Source organism: Protopterus annectens, chromosome 12.part0 (genome assembly GCF_019279795.1).
Source record: "Protopterus annectens isolate FY-2018-M chromosome 12.part0, PAN1.0, whole genome shotgun sequence".
Lineage (NCBI taxonomy): Eukaryota > Metazoa > Chordata > Ceratodontiformes > Protopteridae > Protopterus > Protopterus annectens.
In genome coordinates, this window is record NC_056746.1 from 603260167 (window position 1) to 603274516 (window position 14350).

Genomic DNA, 14350 nt, shown 5'->3' on the forward strand with positions numbered 1-14350 from the left:
GGCATTTTTTAGCTCAGCTGGACCAACCTGGTTAACAAATGTCAAATAAATAAATAACAGCTCGCAAATACCCAATGGAGCTCCAAAAACAAATCTCATAATGATTCTAGTCATAGGGGACTGCACTGTACAACACACCGATGCCACACTCACCAGGCTTAACAAGGAGATGATAGTCGTTAGTTGCCTATCTGAAGCCAGTTTCTGTCAAGTTACACATGCACTCAGGTCTTTACACCACAGGTACCAATATGATTCAATCATAGCCCGTGTGGATGTAAATGACCTGAGACATACCTCCCTGAACTATATGAAGACAGACATTATTGATCTCTCAGAATATATGCCTCAGGCAGGTAAGTGCCTTGCATTGAGCAGCATTTTACCTTCACCAAGGTTGATGCCACAATGCAAACAAATAATGATTGATTTCAGTAATTGACTTAGTTTTTGGTGTCATTCTAGGGGATAAATATCTGTCAGAATGGAAAGACATAATTAACAAACCACATTGCTTTAACAAGGATGGTCTGCACCTGTCCCCCTAGACTTTCAAATATTGGTCAAAACTTTATCCTCCCCCATAGAGCCTTTTCGGGCAATGCCAAACTGACAAACCTCCCAACATAGCAAATTCAACCTTAGGAAATCTTTAGGTATTACAGCTCAGTGCTAGGAGCTTAAACAAGAAACTCCACTCCCTACAAGCTCTCCTCACCCTGGAGAATACAGACATCTGTGCTCTTACTGAAACAGTGTTTAAAGTCACAGAAAAAACTCCAGCAGTGCAAGATTTCAGTGTCTTCTACACATTTAGACTATCAACTTTACAGATGGGGACTAAAGGTGGAAAAGTCTTGATCTGCATAAATAACAAGAATACCTCTAGGTTGATTAAACAGGATGATGCACGGGAATTTCTCCATGTGCTAATCACCATAGACAGTCTAATCACCATAGACAGAGTCCCATACCATATCCTAGCAAGCTATAGGTCACATTCTGTGTCCCATGAAACCCATAGCTCATACTTAGACCTACTGTAGACACTCATCATACAAATACCCTACTCATGGGGATTTTAACTACCCAGTATAAACTGGGAAACCTGCATGACCAGATAGTGTAAACACCCACTAGATATTCTAATATACTGGACCTGGTACTCACAAATATGGCAGAATGCTGCACACACACACCCAGTATCATGTCCTCACTGATAAGGTCTGATCACAGTGCTGTCTACTTCAAAATAAAAATCAACTCTGTTACTCTGGTAAACCCTGTAATAGGAATGATTCCAAAGCAGCCTACCTCTCATTAAGTGATAATTTGTCAAAATTCAGTGCCCTTCCTAACCCAAACTTCTCAGTAACCTATGCAGACCTGTTCAAAGAGACCCTGTACAACCATTTAAATGGCTGCATAGAGGCTGCTATACCTATCAGAAGTAATACCAAAAGTAACTCATAAATTAAACACAGTGGTGGAATCTTACTCTAAATAGGTTTTACAACAAAAGGAAAAAATGCCATGGCTAAAATCAGGAAGGGTAACGCCAATAAAGATAAGATCTTTCTCATCAAACAAAACAGGCAACTAAGCAGACAAATTAAGTCCAACAAAGCTCATTCTCAAGTCAAAGATCAACCTCCCAGGCAAAAGACAATGAAGAAGCCTTGTACAGTTATGTCCAAAACCTCAAAGGCAGCACACAGCAGTGTACTGAACTGTTGGTTAACTGTGCCACTTTCACTGAGCCAAGCGGTATACTGAACCTGCCGGCTGGCAAATTAATTTTAAACTTTGCCTCTCACTCAGCTCTAGCCGCCTCCCAAGAAAAACCTACATACATAACCCCCAACTATTAACAGGGAACAGGTCATGGCAGTGCTTGCGAAGGCCTAAAACACAGCCTCAATGGACCCTAACAAAATCCTGGAATACCTCATGAGTAGCCTGAAACATGACCTTTTGGAGCCACTAGAGTCACTATTTAACTATAGTATCAAAACAGGCTTTAAGCCATGAGAACAGTAATTCCTCTTCTTAAGGATGGACCATCAACAGACTCTGGAAACCACAAGCCCAAATAGACTGACTAGTCTTATATGCAAAGCCATGGAACAAATTATCATGGAAATGATCATCAAAGACATAAACTTCAGACATTGGATCCAGCACAGTTTGGCTTTGTCAAAGGAAATTCATGCCTACTAAACCTAGTGGACGTATTTGAGAAGGTCACCAAGGACATGGATGTGGGGAAAATGGTGAATACTGCCTACCTTGACCTGGCTAAGGCATTTGATATGATACCTCACTCAGGCATTGTTAACATACTAATTTAATTAGGAATAAACCCCTATATAATACACTGAATTCCCAGCTTGCTCACAGGTAGGACCTAGGAAGTTAGGATTGGTGATAGCACCTCTCCAGAGAGACCGGTCACTAGTGAAGTCCCTTAGGGCTCTGTCCTGGGCCAGATCCTTTTTGGCATCTACTTCTCAAAGGTAGGACCTGACTAAGGTGTTCAATACAAGATCCCAATCAAGTATAGTTGACAAACTCACCAAACAGGGTATAAACACCTACATAACTCACTGGATTGCCAGCTGTCTCACAGACAGGACCCAGGAATTTAGGACTGGTGAGTAAACTTCCACTAAGAGACCAGTCAACAGCAGGTTACCGCAGGGCTCTGTGCTGAGACCACACTTATTTGGCATCTCCTTCTCGGAAGTAAAGGCCAATGTCACTGGCTAGCCAAGTTTGCACATTACTGCAAACTAGGAACAATCATAGATTCCCCAAAGGCAATGACATCTTGTAATAGGGTCTAACTCTGATAAATGACTGGTGCCAAACTCATTTCTTAAAACTAAATGCCAATAAATGCATAATTGTGCCTTTTGGGAAGTTGGCCACCCAGGGAAATTATATAATTGATAAAACACTCATTAGATTTGACCCAGTATTCAAGCATTTGGGAACACGTGTAGATAATAAGCTGGTCTTTGAACAACATTTGACCAAGGTAGTAAGAAAATCATTCCACACCACTCAATTTATAAGTAAAGACATGGCATGCATCCAGAAAAATCATCATGCCACTTTATTTGGTCCTCTTCAAACCCATCATTGAGTATAATGCCTCCTTCAGCTTGTACCTGAGCAGACATATGCAGCAACTAGAACGATCGCAAAGGTTCTTTACCAAAAGAATCAAGGGCATAAACATATTGTCCTATGTGGATCACCTTAAAGCCCTTTCTCTATATTCAGTCTCTTATAGACTATCAAAAGAAGATCTATGCCTGGCATACAAGGCATCCTTGGATACCATTCTGGACCTTTTGCACATTTGCAAAATAAACAGCATCAGAACTACTAAATCTAAGGATTTAAATTTTGCTTGCGATATTCATAGGACATGGTGGAGAGACATATATGTATCTTAGAGAATCCCCATTCTCTGGAATAGGCTCCCCATCCATGAGAAGCTGAGTCTCTTCCTGACCCTATTGAAATGTAACCCAGATCACTGGATTGGAAATCGGAAATTCACACCATGTCTGGCTCCCATGTCTCCGAGAGACAGATGCAGTCAGTAAATCATTTCCAAACTAACATACTTATATCATCCAGGAAGGGAAAATGTGAGTGTGGAACGCAGATTCCCCATAAAGTAAGACATAAGAAGTGCCTTTTTTGTTTGGCTGCTATGCAAGACCATACACGGTGTAATATTTGTCAAGAATTTGCCCCTAAGTCACTTCACAGCCATCTATCTTCCCTTTCAATTTGTTTGCAAAACCAATGTGAAGCTTTTGATGCAGGGTACCATGGTTGAATCAGCGCACCCTGAAGTCAGCACTTAAGAAAAAAAACACATACTGAACTTGCTGCTGTGTAGCCTCCACCAGACATCTCCCTCGGGTTAGATGAAGAACCTGAGGACTGTCCAGTGCTGATACCTTTTCCCTCTGATATGACCCAGTTGGAGGCAGATGGATGTCTACCTACACATCCAACATGGCTGTGCATATGTCCAGTACCTATGTAAAGGGGAACCATGGCTGATTTTACCTGAAGGGTCTAGGAGAATTCCCCTAATATTAGTTAGAGAAGAAGTGCCTGGTACCCTCATTGAATCTAAGCAGGGTTCTGAACCTCCTTGTTAAAACATATGTTACCTTAAAAAAGAAACAAAAAATGTGATTTCTATGGCTAAGGATCCTCATAAAAAAGGCAGGACTTTACTCAGGGGCTGTTTAATGCCCTTATATCCATCAAACTCCGAGAAGGGTTGTCTGTCCCTGTTTTTGCTCCTTAGTCTTCCACCCCTTTTAAGAGACATAGAGATTGTGAATCTTCTGATGAAGCATCTTTGGCATATTCCCCCTAGATCTACTTTCCTTTGGCCTTGGGATCTGTTGAAGATTGTTTATCCTCTGACTCTCTTTTTGAAGAATTATGCTTTGGGGATACAGTGGTTCATATGATGGAACACTTTAAGTGGGACTGTTCCCAGGTTTCTGATGTTCAAAATAGATGATATGAACTCGTGTAAATGGACTCACCCAGGCCCTCTGCAAACCCTCTTGTCTTAGCTGCTCTTTTGGATACATTTACAGCACTTCTCAGGCTCCTGACCCTCAACCTCTAGCCCCTAATAAGCCAGACAGGTTTTATAAAGTTACTGAGGATCATAAATACCTGTATAAAAGTCCTTCATCTGATCCTGCTCTTGTTTCCATGTGCACAGATAAGCCATCCAAACTGATTTCCTCTTCCAAGTTTTTACTGTCTGACAAGGACAGCCATGCTATGGAGAGATATGGAGGAAAAATGTATACTTCTCCTTCTTTGTCTTTTAGGTCTATTAATTATCAAACCCACATGACTAGATATGTCCTGGCTCTTCTCTCTCATTTTGGGTGGGGGGGTTGACTAATATGCCTAATTTAAACTGTAAGACTTCTGCTCCTTTTCTTTTGAGCTCTGCCTCTCAGGCAGCTCACCATTCCATTAAATGCAGCTATGATGCAGATGATGCCTCTTCTAGGGCAGCTGGATCTGGTTCTGTCATGAGGAGATACTCTTGGTTGCACCTTCAAGCCTTTCCTGAGGACATTAAGGCAAAATGTTTAGATTTTACCTTAAACAGTCAAAATGTTTTCGCATTACTGCTGCTGCAGACTTATTTAAAACCCTTTGGGATAAGGGCAAGGTTATGCAAGACCAGATGCAAATTTTTGTTTCCCCTCCAGATGAACTAACCATCCAAATCTTATTTTGTCTGTAGAAAGCCTAGACAACCTGCTAGGAGCAACAGGGTTATGAAGTGGATTTTACCAGACAAACCTCTCAGAGGATTAGAAGCCAGAAAACTTCTTTTCCTGACAAATCTGCCTCTATCTGAATCAAGCCTCCATCTTCCTCTCAGCCAGCTTCTACTCAGTCAGGCTAACCTTTTATTTTCCTGTTTGGAAACAGATAACCACAGATGCCTGGATTCTTTCCATCATATATCATGGTTACTTTATGGTTTGGAGGTCTCTCCCTCCATTTCTTGGCCTTCATCAGCCTCCCCATTGCCAGCTTTCTCATTTTCCCTTATCTCTATGGGATCTGGTGGATCAGGGAACCTGATTAATTGAATGGAACCTGTTACATTGTCTCAGCAGGCAATGGGGTTTTATTCCAGAAGGGTTCTAGTTCCCAGAAGGCAGGGTCGTGAAGGCCCATTCTAGACCTATTTTGTTTAACACATAACACCTTTCTCAAAGTTCCTTCCTTCCTTCAGGATGTTGCCTCTTCAGACACTTTTCCCTGTTTTGCTTCCTCAAGCTTTTCTGGACTTTTTGGATTTGAAGGTTGCTTACCTCCATATTCCCATTTACCCTCTCTTCAGGAAGTTTTTTTATTTTTCTGTTTCTTCCTTTTATCAGTTTTCTGCTTTGCCTTTTGGTATTTCTACAGCTCCAAGGGTATTTTCCAAATGTTTGACCCCTGTGGTAGCTTTCTGCAGATTTCAGTGAGATCAGATATTCCCTTATTTAGATGACCTCCTACTTCAGGCATCCTCTCTGCAGCTCCAAGTTTAAAATCCTACACTTCACTATGCTTCATCTGCACAGTGTGGGATTCACCTTCAATCTGAAAAAGTCTGTGTTGACTCCCTATCAGGACCAAGTGTTTTTGGGGATTGCAGGATTCAGACCATCCCAGTGTTGTCTTGTCTTCTGCCTAGCAAGGTCCTCTCTTTGACTGCCTACTTCCAGTCTGTTCTTCATCTTCCAGTCTTTTCTGCAAGTAAATTTTGCTGAGCTCTGAGATATGCATCCACCATTCCCGTGGTTTCTTTTGCTAATCTCCATATGAGGAAATTTCAATGGTTTCTTAAGGCTTTTTGGCTCCAGCATTGCCACCCTCTGGAGTATCTGGTCCCCATCTTACCTTGTCTCAAGCTCAAGCTCCACTGGTGAATTCAGCAGATTTCCTTAAATCCAGGTCTGTCTTTTAAGGTTCTTCTCCCTACTCAGGAGTTGTAAACAGATGCTTCCAATCACTTTTGGGGAGCCTCCTCCAACAACCTGAAAGTCCAGTTGTTTTGGTCCCATCAACAGATGACAGACCATATCAATATAAAAGACATGAAGACTCTACTCCTAGCTGTCCAGGCCTTTCACTCCCTTTGGGTTCAGGGTCCTCTAAAGATTTTTTACAGACAATACCGCAGTCATGTGATACATCAACAAGCAATTGGGCACAAAATCTTATCTTCTGTGCAGTCTGGCTTTTCAGGCTTGGGATTTTGCAGACTACCAACATCTGGTTCTTCAGGCGGTTTACATACCTTCTGAGCACAGTCTAGTGACAGACTCTTTTAGCAGCTCCAGGACTCATCCTTACAAATGGATGCTTCTCAGGGCAGTGTTTCCGGACATTGTACATTGGTGGAGTACTTCTCAGGTAGATATTTTTCCCTCCCCTCTGAACAGACAACTTCCCCACTTATGTTCCAGACTATCAAGTCCTCTGGCTAGGGAAGGATGCATTGTCTTTCTTGGAAGGGGATGTTTCTATATGTCTGTCCTTCTCTTCCTCTACTTCCCAGGGTCCTGTACAACATCATGTGGGACACACCCAAAATTTTTCTGGTGACTCCCTATTGGCACAGAAAATACTGGTTCCTCCTTCTAGTGTACCTGGCCAGGGGGCAATAATCACAAGTTTCATCATAGGATGATCTTCTCACATTATACAAGGGATATCTCATTCACCCTCACTTGTCCACACTTCAAATGACATGTCAGGTAAAAGGGTTTTGATTCCTTCAAAGCACCAATTTTCTGAGGACATGCTTTGAGTTTTTTAGGTGGCCAGAAGATCCACTACTAGAAAATCCTTTGTGGCTATGTGTTAAAGATTTTCTATTTGGTGTCTCAAACATGACCTGGACCCATTCTTATTTGTGGGAGTTGCTCAGTGCTGGTTCGCATAATTGGTTTGTTAAAGTTAATGTGTCAGCCTTTTCTGCCTGTCTGCCATTGAGTCCACCTTTGACTTCCAGTTTTGAAGTCAAACAATTTCTAAAAGGTGTCATTTATATCAGGCCTCCAAGAAAGCCTATTCCTCCTTCTTGGGACCTTATTTTTTTCTTGAAAATTTGACTCAGTCCCCTTCTGAGCCTGTCTTCTCTTCTTCATTGCAGCACTGCACTTTGAAGACTGTATTGTTGATAGCTCTTACGTTTGCCAAGAGGGCCTGTGAACCTGAAGAGCTCCTGGCAGTTCTTTTTTTGTTTTTTCATAAGGACAGGATGTCTCTTCATACCAATCCTTTTTTGCCCAGGGTGGTTAATAATTTGTACTTGAATCAGTCCATTCATCTTCCTTCTTTTTTTTTCCTTCTCCAAAGACGTCTACTGAGAGGGTACTACACACCTTGGATTTACATAGACAGTTCTGATATTCCTTGGATAAAAAAATGCATCAGAAAATATGAGCAACCTTTTGTTTCCTTTCATGCCAGGAAATTGGGTTTGGTAGTGTCTAAGCAAAATATTTCCTCCTGGATTTCTAAGGCTATTTTGTTTTGTTATTCTTTTCATGTCAAGCAGCTTATTCTACCATGACAGTGGCCTGCCCAGGTGTTTTGTTTTCAAGGTCTGGGAGCTAGATTCATCTTGGAAGCTGCCACATGGTCTTCTGTTCAGACTTTTACCAAAAATTGCAAGTTGGATGTCATTTCTTGGATTAGGGCCATCCTTCATGGGCTTGTGGAATGTTCTTCTCTGGCTCCCTCCTTCCATACTTTCCAGTAGCTCTCATACTCTCTAAAGAGGAAAGAATACTGTTAAAATGATAAGGAACAATATAATACAGTTGTGTAAGCTCTTACCATAACATCAGATGTCCTACTTTTCACTGTTGCAGTATTCTCTCCCTCCATCCTGCTGCCTGTTATTTTCTGTCGCCCTACTTCTGGCCAAGGGGTTCCTCTTCCAGCCTTATCCTTCTTATTCCCTTTCTGTTCTGAATGTGCATATTATTGCTCTCTCTGGCGTAGCTCTTGTTCTCCTGTGGTAGTTCAGTTCTGAGGATTAGGCATCTGTACATCATATAAATACCTTATGCCTTCCACATAGGACATGCTTCTGGAATATGATGTCTGGAAGGTATAAAGGCGTTGGTATATTGGCCGGATATTAGGCTATCCTCAGCAGGATATCCCAAGAGTAAAAAATATTGCAACAGTGAGAAATAGGACATCTACTGTTATAAGATCTTACACAGCTGTACTATTTCTATCTATATGTGTGTATGTATGTATATATACATACACATATATATATGTATATATATATATATATATATATATATATATATATATATATATATATATATATATATATATATATATATGGAGAATTCTATTATCAACTCTATAGTTGGTCAACATTTGTTTATTTGGCAAAATCTGGTCAACTAAACAGATGATCGACAGGTGTGAGAGGTTGCATAATATTTGGGGTAGGGGAATTTGCTCTGTGGCATCCCCAATCTGGGCCAGTAATCAAGGAGCCTCAATCCTCACCACTGACACTGGAGAGGGGCATTCACTTAGAATACAAATGGACACACTCAGTATTTCCAGGTGCAGACATCTCTGCATCAAGCACAGTTTCCCTTAAGAGCATACGGAGAACACAGTGAGCCCTGGGTCTGGATTTCTCGAGCTGTCTCCCTCCAGGTCCCCAGTAAGACTCCCTACTGGCACAGCTTCAGAGTTAAGTCCTGGGTTCCTATTACGTGATCGAACTTCAACAAGTTCGAACCCTTTATGGTTGAAACCATATAGTCAAACTTGTAGAAGTTAGAACAAGGGGAAAAAAAAATAAAACATGCAACAGTAAACTAACTGTTGCAAGAAGGGGGGCAAGCCCCCCTGCACCCCCGACACCCCCTGCTCTTTAAATATACCAACTCCGTGACTGCACTATAGTGCAGAAAGGGAATATTTACTGTTGCATGTTTTATTTTTTTTCCGTGTTCAAAGTTTTGAAACTTCAAAGAGACAAGTTCGATATTGTCGTGTTCGAAGTTTGAAAACTTCAGTCATGTAATAGGAACCCTTAAGTCCTCACCCGCGTGCCCAAGCCAAGTTCTCCACCACTCTCTCTGTTAAACCAGTGTGATTTGTGTCCCCTCTCCAAGCAGTTGAAACACACAAACTTTGAGATGTGATTTGCACACACACACACACACACACACACACACACACACACACACACACACACACACACACACACCTTGGAAAGGCTGGCACAGGTTTTCTACCTATGCCCCCTTCTGCCCAAATTATAAGGTAGTTACCACTGCCACTAGGCACTACAAAGCCAGCTACCTAAGGCTCTTGTAAGGGTACCCAATTATACTGAGTGAAATTAATATGAATACAAATGGTAATGTTGACCAAACAGCAAGGCTTCAGGAGTGTCCAAAGCTGTCACCAAATACATATATGCAAATACTCGCAAAGTTTAAATATTTTCTAAATAGGACCAGCCACAATTAAAAGTTTAAATAGATTTAATAATAAATAATAGATAGTAAAATAACAAGAACATGCTAAATATCTACTTACTGTAAACACAAGAGTTTCAGTCACAGAAAATATTGAAAATAACACAGCTGGAAAGAGTCACACCATTACAGAAAAACAACACTTAACTACCTCACTATATTTTCCTAACTGATTTAGAGAGTTACTATCCCTGGTCACTTACTAGAGCAAGGCAAGAGAATGTGGGTGAGTGGTCTTCCTCCTTTGTCAGATTCCAAGAACAGACTGCTGCTGAGACTTTAGTCTCATCTAATATTAAAACATTATTTCTGTACAGAATGACATCACATACATCTGGTCATCTCCCTTCTGGTTCCCATGCACCCCCATTGCTAGAAGCTGCCAGAATTTAGCACCTATGTGTTAACATACACACAGATAGAGCAGTGCTCTGATCTGGTGCAGCAGCTGGAAGTCATAAAACCATAAAACACTTCCCTTATTCCTATAGGAGCTAGTAAACCATACTTCTTACAGGCATCGTGTCTCTAATTTCTGTTAAACTATGAAATATTTATGGACTAGACCCAGTAGTTTAATTTTCTTACTATTTTCGAAGGTTGAGATTAAAGTCTTCTCTTCCAGTATCCTCTGTCAAAACATATACATTTAATTCAGTTACAATAATACATGTACATTAGTTTTCTTTCCAGCAGGCTACACTGTTGATACATTTTAACATAAGCAACTTTACAAATACATTTTGAAACACAGGAGCATCTGTACAAATCAGTTTGATATACAAATGACATAATTCTTTACTAAATTCCACCTATCTGTGCTGGCATATGTTACACATTCACTGCCCCCCATCTCCTGGCATAGCTGGCAGTACCTCCTATCGTCACATGCCATTTTGCTGATATTATGTGATTTTCATGTTCTAATTTTGCACAAGCTGAGGCTGTTGCATGCACAGAAGTGGGTCAACATTTCCAGTGTGTGTGTGCACACACACACACACACATATATATATATATATATATATATATATATAGAGAGAGAGAGAGAGAGAGAGATTGAGATACATACAACATACTAACATGCCAAACTAAGTAATAAGGGTACAGTTAATTTATAAAAACAGGATAAAAATCAGAAGTTTACAGATTCTTTCAACACACAGATCAATATTACTTGAATTAAATGTATCTTGATTCCTAGCAAGGAAAAAATGCTGGTATGGAACAGAAGCTAGATTTGAGAAATCTAAAAAAATGGAGCTAAGGAGAGATGGGCTAGAAGAACAACAGTGGGAAAGCGATGTACTGAGATAATGAAATGAGGAACACGAGGTAAGAGACGAATTTAAGCAGACCTGTCTGGGACAGTATTACATGAAGGCTACGTGATGATGGCTCAGAGAAAGTCAAGTAATAACAGCAGAAATGTTTGCTAACAAGGTTGCATTTGTCTTTCACATAAACTATTCAGCTCTCACTATGTCTGATAAGGAGAATTAGCTTCTTCATGAAAACTTTACTGAGCTATAATCTTAAATTCAGAATAAATACAGTCCTGGGTATCTGTTCCAAAGGAGGAGAAACTCTTTCTCTAAGAATAAGGCTATTAGCCAGATGCTGAAGGTCCTAGCACCTCCATCATGAAAATAACAGCCACTTCATCATTATTCAATAAGGAAGGACTTAATAAAAAGAAAACAGCTCTATGCAGATCATGTATAATTTTACTCCCAGTGCCTTACACTTATAAATGCATCAGAATATGTTACCAGAATACAGTTCATACTGTAAGTAATGTCCCCCTCTCTTTTTTTCTGTCAGTTACAGACTCGTCAGGTCCTCACCAGTGTTCAGATGAGCAGCCTGGCAGTGAACTCTACTGCGCTATCCAACCCTGATGATATGGGCGCCATCTTTGACGCAATTCAAAACGCAGGAGATACACAGTTTCTTGCCAGATTCTTGGAATCCTTCAACAGCCTAATGATGCAGGTATGAAACAGTTCCAGTCATTATGTTGTGTCATTGCCTCATGAAATTAAGGCTTTTACACTTAGAGATAGAACGTGAATTCCAGAAAACTGTTTGTGCACACAGGTTTGACTCATCCAATGTAATCTTGACATTCTTAGTTTGGTCTACAATTTGATTTGGGCACTTTTTCATCCCGCATTTATATTATTAATACATTATGAAATTGTAAAGAAGGGTATAAATATAATGAAAAGACAGTAGATGTGAAATTGTAAGTTTGTCCAGATACAGGCAAGTATTTATATTTAAAAAAAACACAATCCAGTATCTGAACATAGTATTCTGACTAGACAATTGCATATTGCAAAACATAACAGATACAAAATGCATTCACACTGCAAATAAGGTTCCTTCTTTATTTTCTTATTCAGTTACTTTTTAATAAGGTGAACCAGATTTCTTGTGTTAATGACATCTAATCGTCTGATTGCTGCTCTGTGTCCCTATAATAAAGAATCATATTCTGTACATATGGCAAACGTGACTAGATATAAATTGTTGAAACTAAACATAAGCCAGGATTCGGGGAAGCCTTAACATGGACATTTTTACCCTTATGATAAGTCTTTCTAGTTCCTACATTGCCCTACAGCTAAGAATTCTTGCTAGTGGGAACATCAGCATGGAGGGGTGTCTCACTGGCAGAACTGCATACTAAAGTGGCAATCCAGGGGAGTGGCTAATGCTAATTAGCCATGTGCTGTCCCCCAGAAATGCCAGCTTGTCCTGATTTACTCTGCTGTGCCTTTCAATGTATTGCACAGCCATGTAAAACTTCACTGTTGAAGGAAAAAGTGAAAAACTGAATGCTAACAAAACAAGGAAAAAGTGAAAAGTGAATGCTTTCAAAATGGCCATCACCCATTCTGTCCTATGGAAACAGTCAGTTACATACGGTAAAGACACGGAGGTGTAAGTATAATAGTGTGTGTGTGTGTGTGTGTGTGTGTGTGTGTGTGTGTGTGTGTGTGTGTGTGTGTGTGTGTGTGTGTGTGTGTGTGTCTGGTGGTCACAATAGGGGGTTAGGTAGGGAAAGAAATGAGATTCTGAATGTGTGTGTGCGTGTGTGTGTGTCTGCCTGGGTGGTCACACTAGGGGGTTAGGTAGAGAAATGAGATTCTGAATGTGTGTGTGTGTGTGTGTGTGTGTGTGTGTGTGTGTGTGTGTGTGTGTGTGTGTGTGTGTGTGTGTGTGTGTGTGCGTGTGTGTGTATGTGTCTGCCTGGGTGGTCACACTAGGGGGTTAGGTAGAGAAATGAGATTCTGTTTGTGTGTGAGTGTGTGTGTGTGTGTGTGTGTGTGTGTGTGTGTGTGTGTGTGTGTGTGTGTGTGTGTGTATGTGTCTGCCTGGGTGGTCACACTAGGGGGTTAGGTAGAGAAATGAGATTCTGAATGTGTGTGAGTGTGTGTGTGTGTGTGTGTGTCTGCAATGTGATGCAGGCACTGCAAGGGAGAACACTATCACCGCCCATTTGATAGTGCTAGTATTAGCTAGAGTTTGTTGCAGAGACATGCTAAGGAGATAATGATGTCTTTCTTACTGCAGGCATTGTTGTCTCTGAATCGCATTTTCTCACCATTGAAGTAATTGACATATCTGCAGTAGATAATTACCATGAGCAGTAAGCCTTTTTTCTGAATTCCAGGAATAGTCTTATCGTTTGTATGTCCTCACCTTGCAAATTCTGCTCCTGCCTATTTCATTTGTTTAACTCCAGATCCCTTGGGGGTCCCTCACCACAATTCTTGCCATTTTCATATCTTAGTTTAATTGCATGTTTCTCCAGTTATAAACTGTATCCAGCCCTATGGCATATTGTTGAGAGGTTCAGAAATTAATTTCTGTACCTTTATATCCATTTGTTATTGAAAGATGACTGGAATACAGTCTACAAATTATAGATTTAGTTCAAAATCATGGCAGACTATTTGACCTTATTAAGATAAGAGAAGGGTTTCTCCTTCCACTGATCCAAAATACTCATTTTTGTTATTACTGCATCAGAAGAATTATCTTGTTTTGTCCAAGCCATGGGTATAATTTAAAAGTAGTTCATAAATATCTAATTTTTGTTTTATTAATGATATTGGATACCAAGGCTAAATGGGTCTATATCATGTTGTCGAACTCTTAAAAGTTGGAATGTCATATGGTCGACACCATATGATTGAACTTTTAAAAGTTCGAACGTTTCAATGGAGATATCCTTACAGTGC

General features: G+C 40.4%; 1 protein-coding gene across 1 annotated transcript in view; it reads left to right on the top strand.

Annotated features, from left to right (window-relative positions):
- LOC122816739 overlaps positions 1 to 14350 on the top strand; it is a 1006513-nt gene that overhangs the window by 954157 nt on the left and 38006 nt on the right. The window contains exon 51 of the mRNA XM_044089733.1: positions 11922 to 12092. Coding sequence (XP_043945668.1) covers positions 11922 to 12092 — 171 coding nt within the window. The remainder of the gene's footprint in view (positions 1 to 11921; positions 12093 to 14350) is intronic.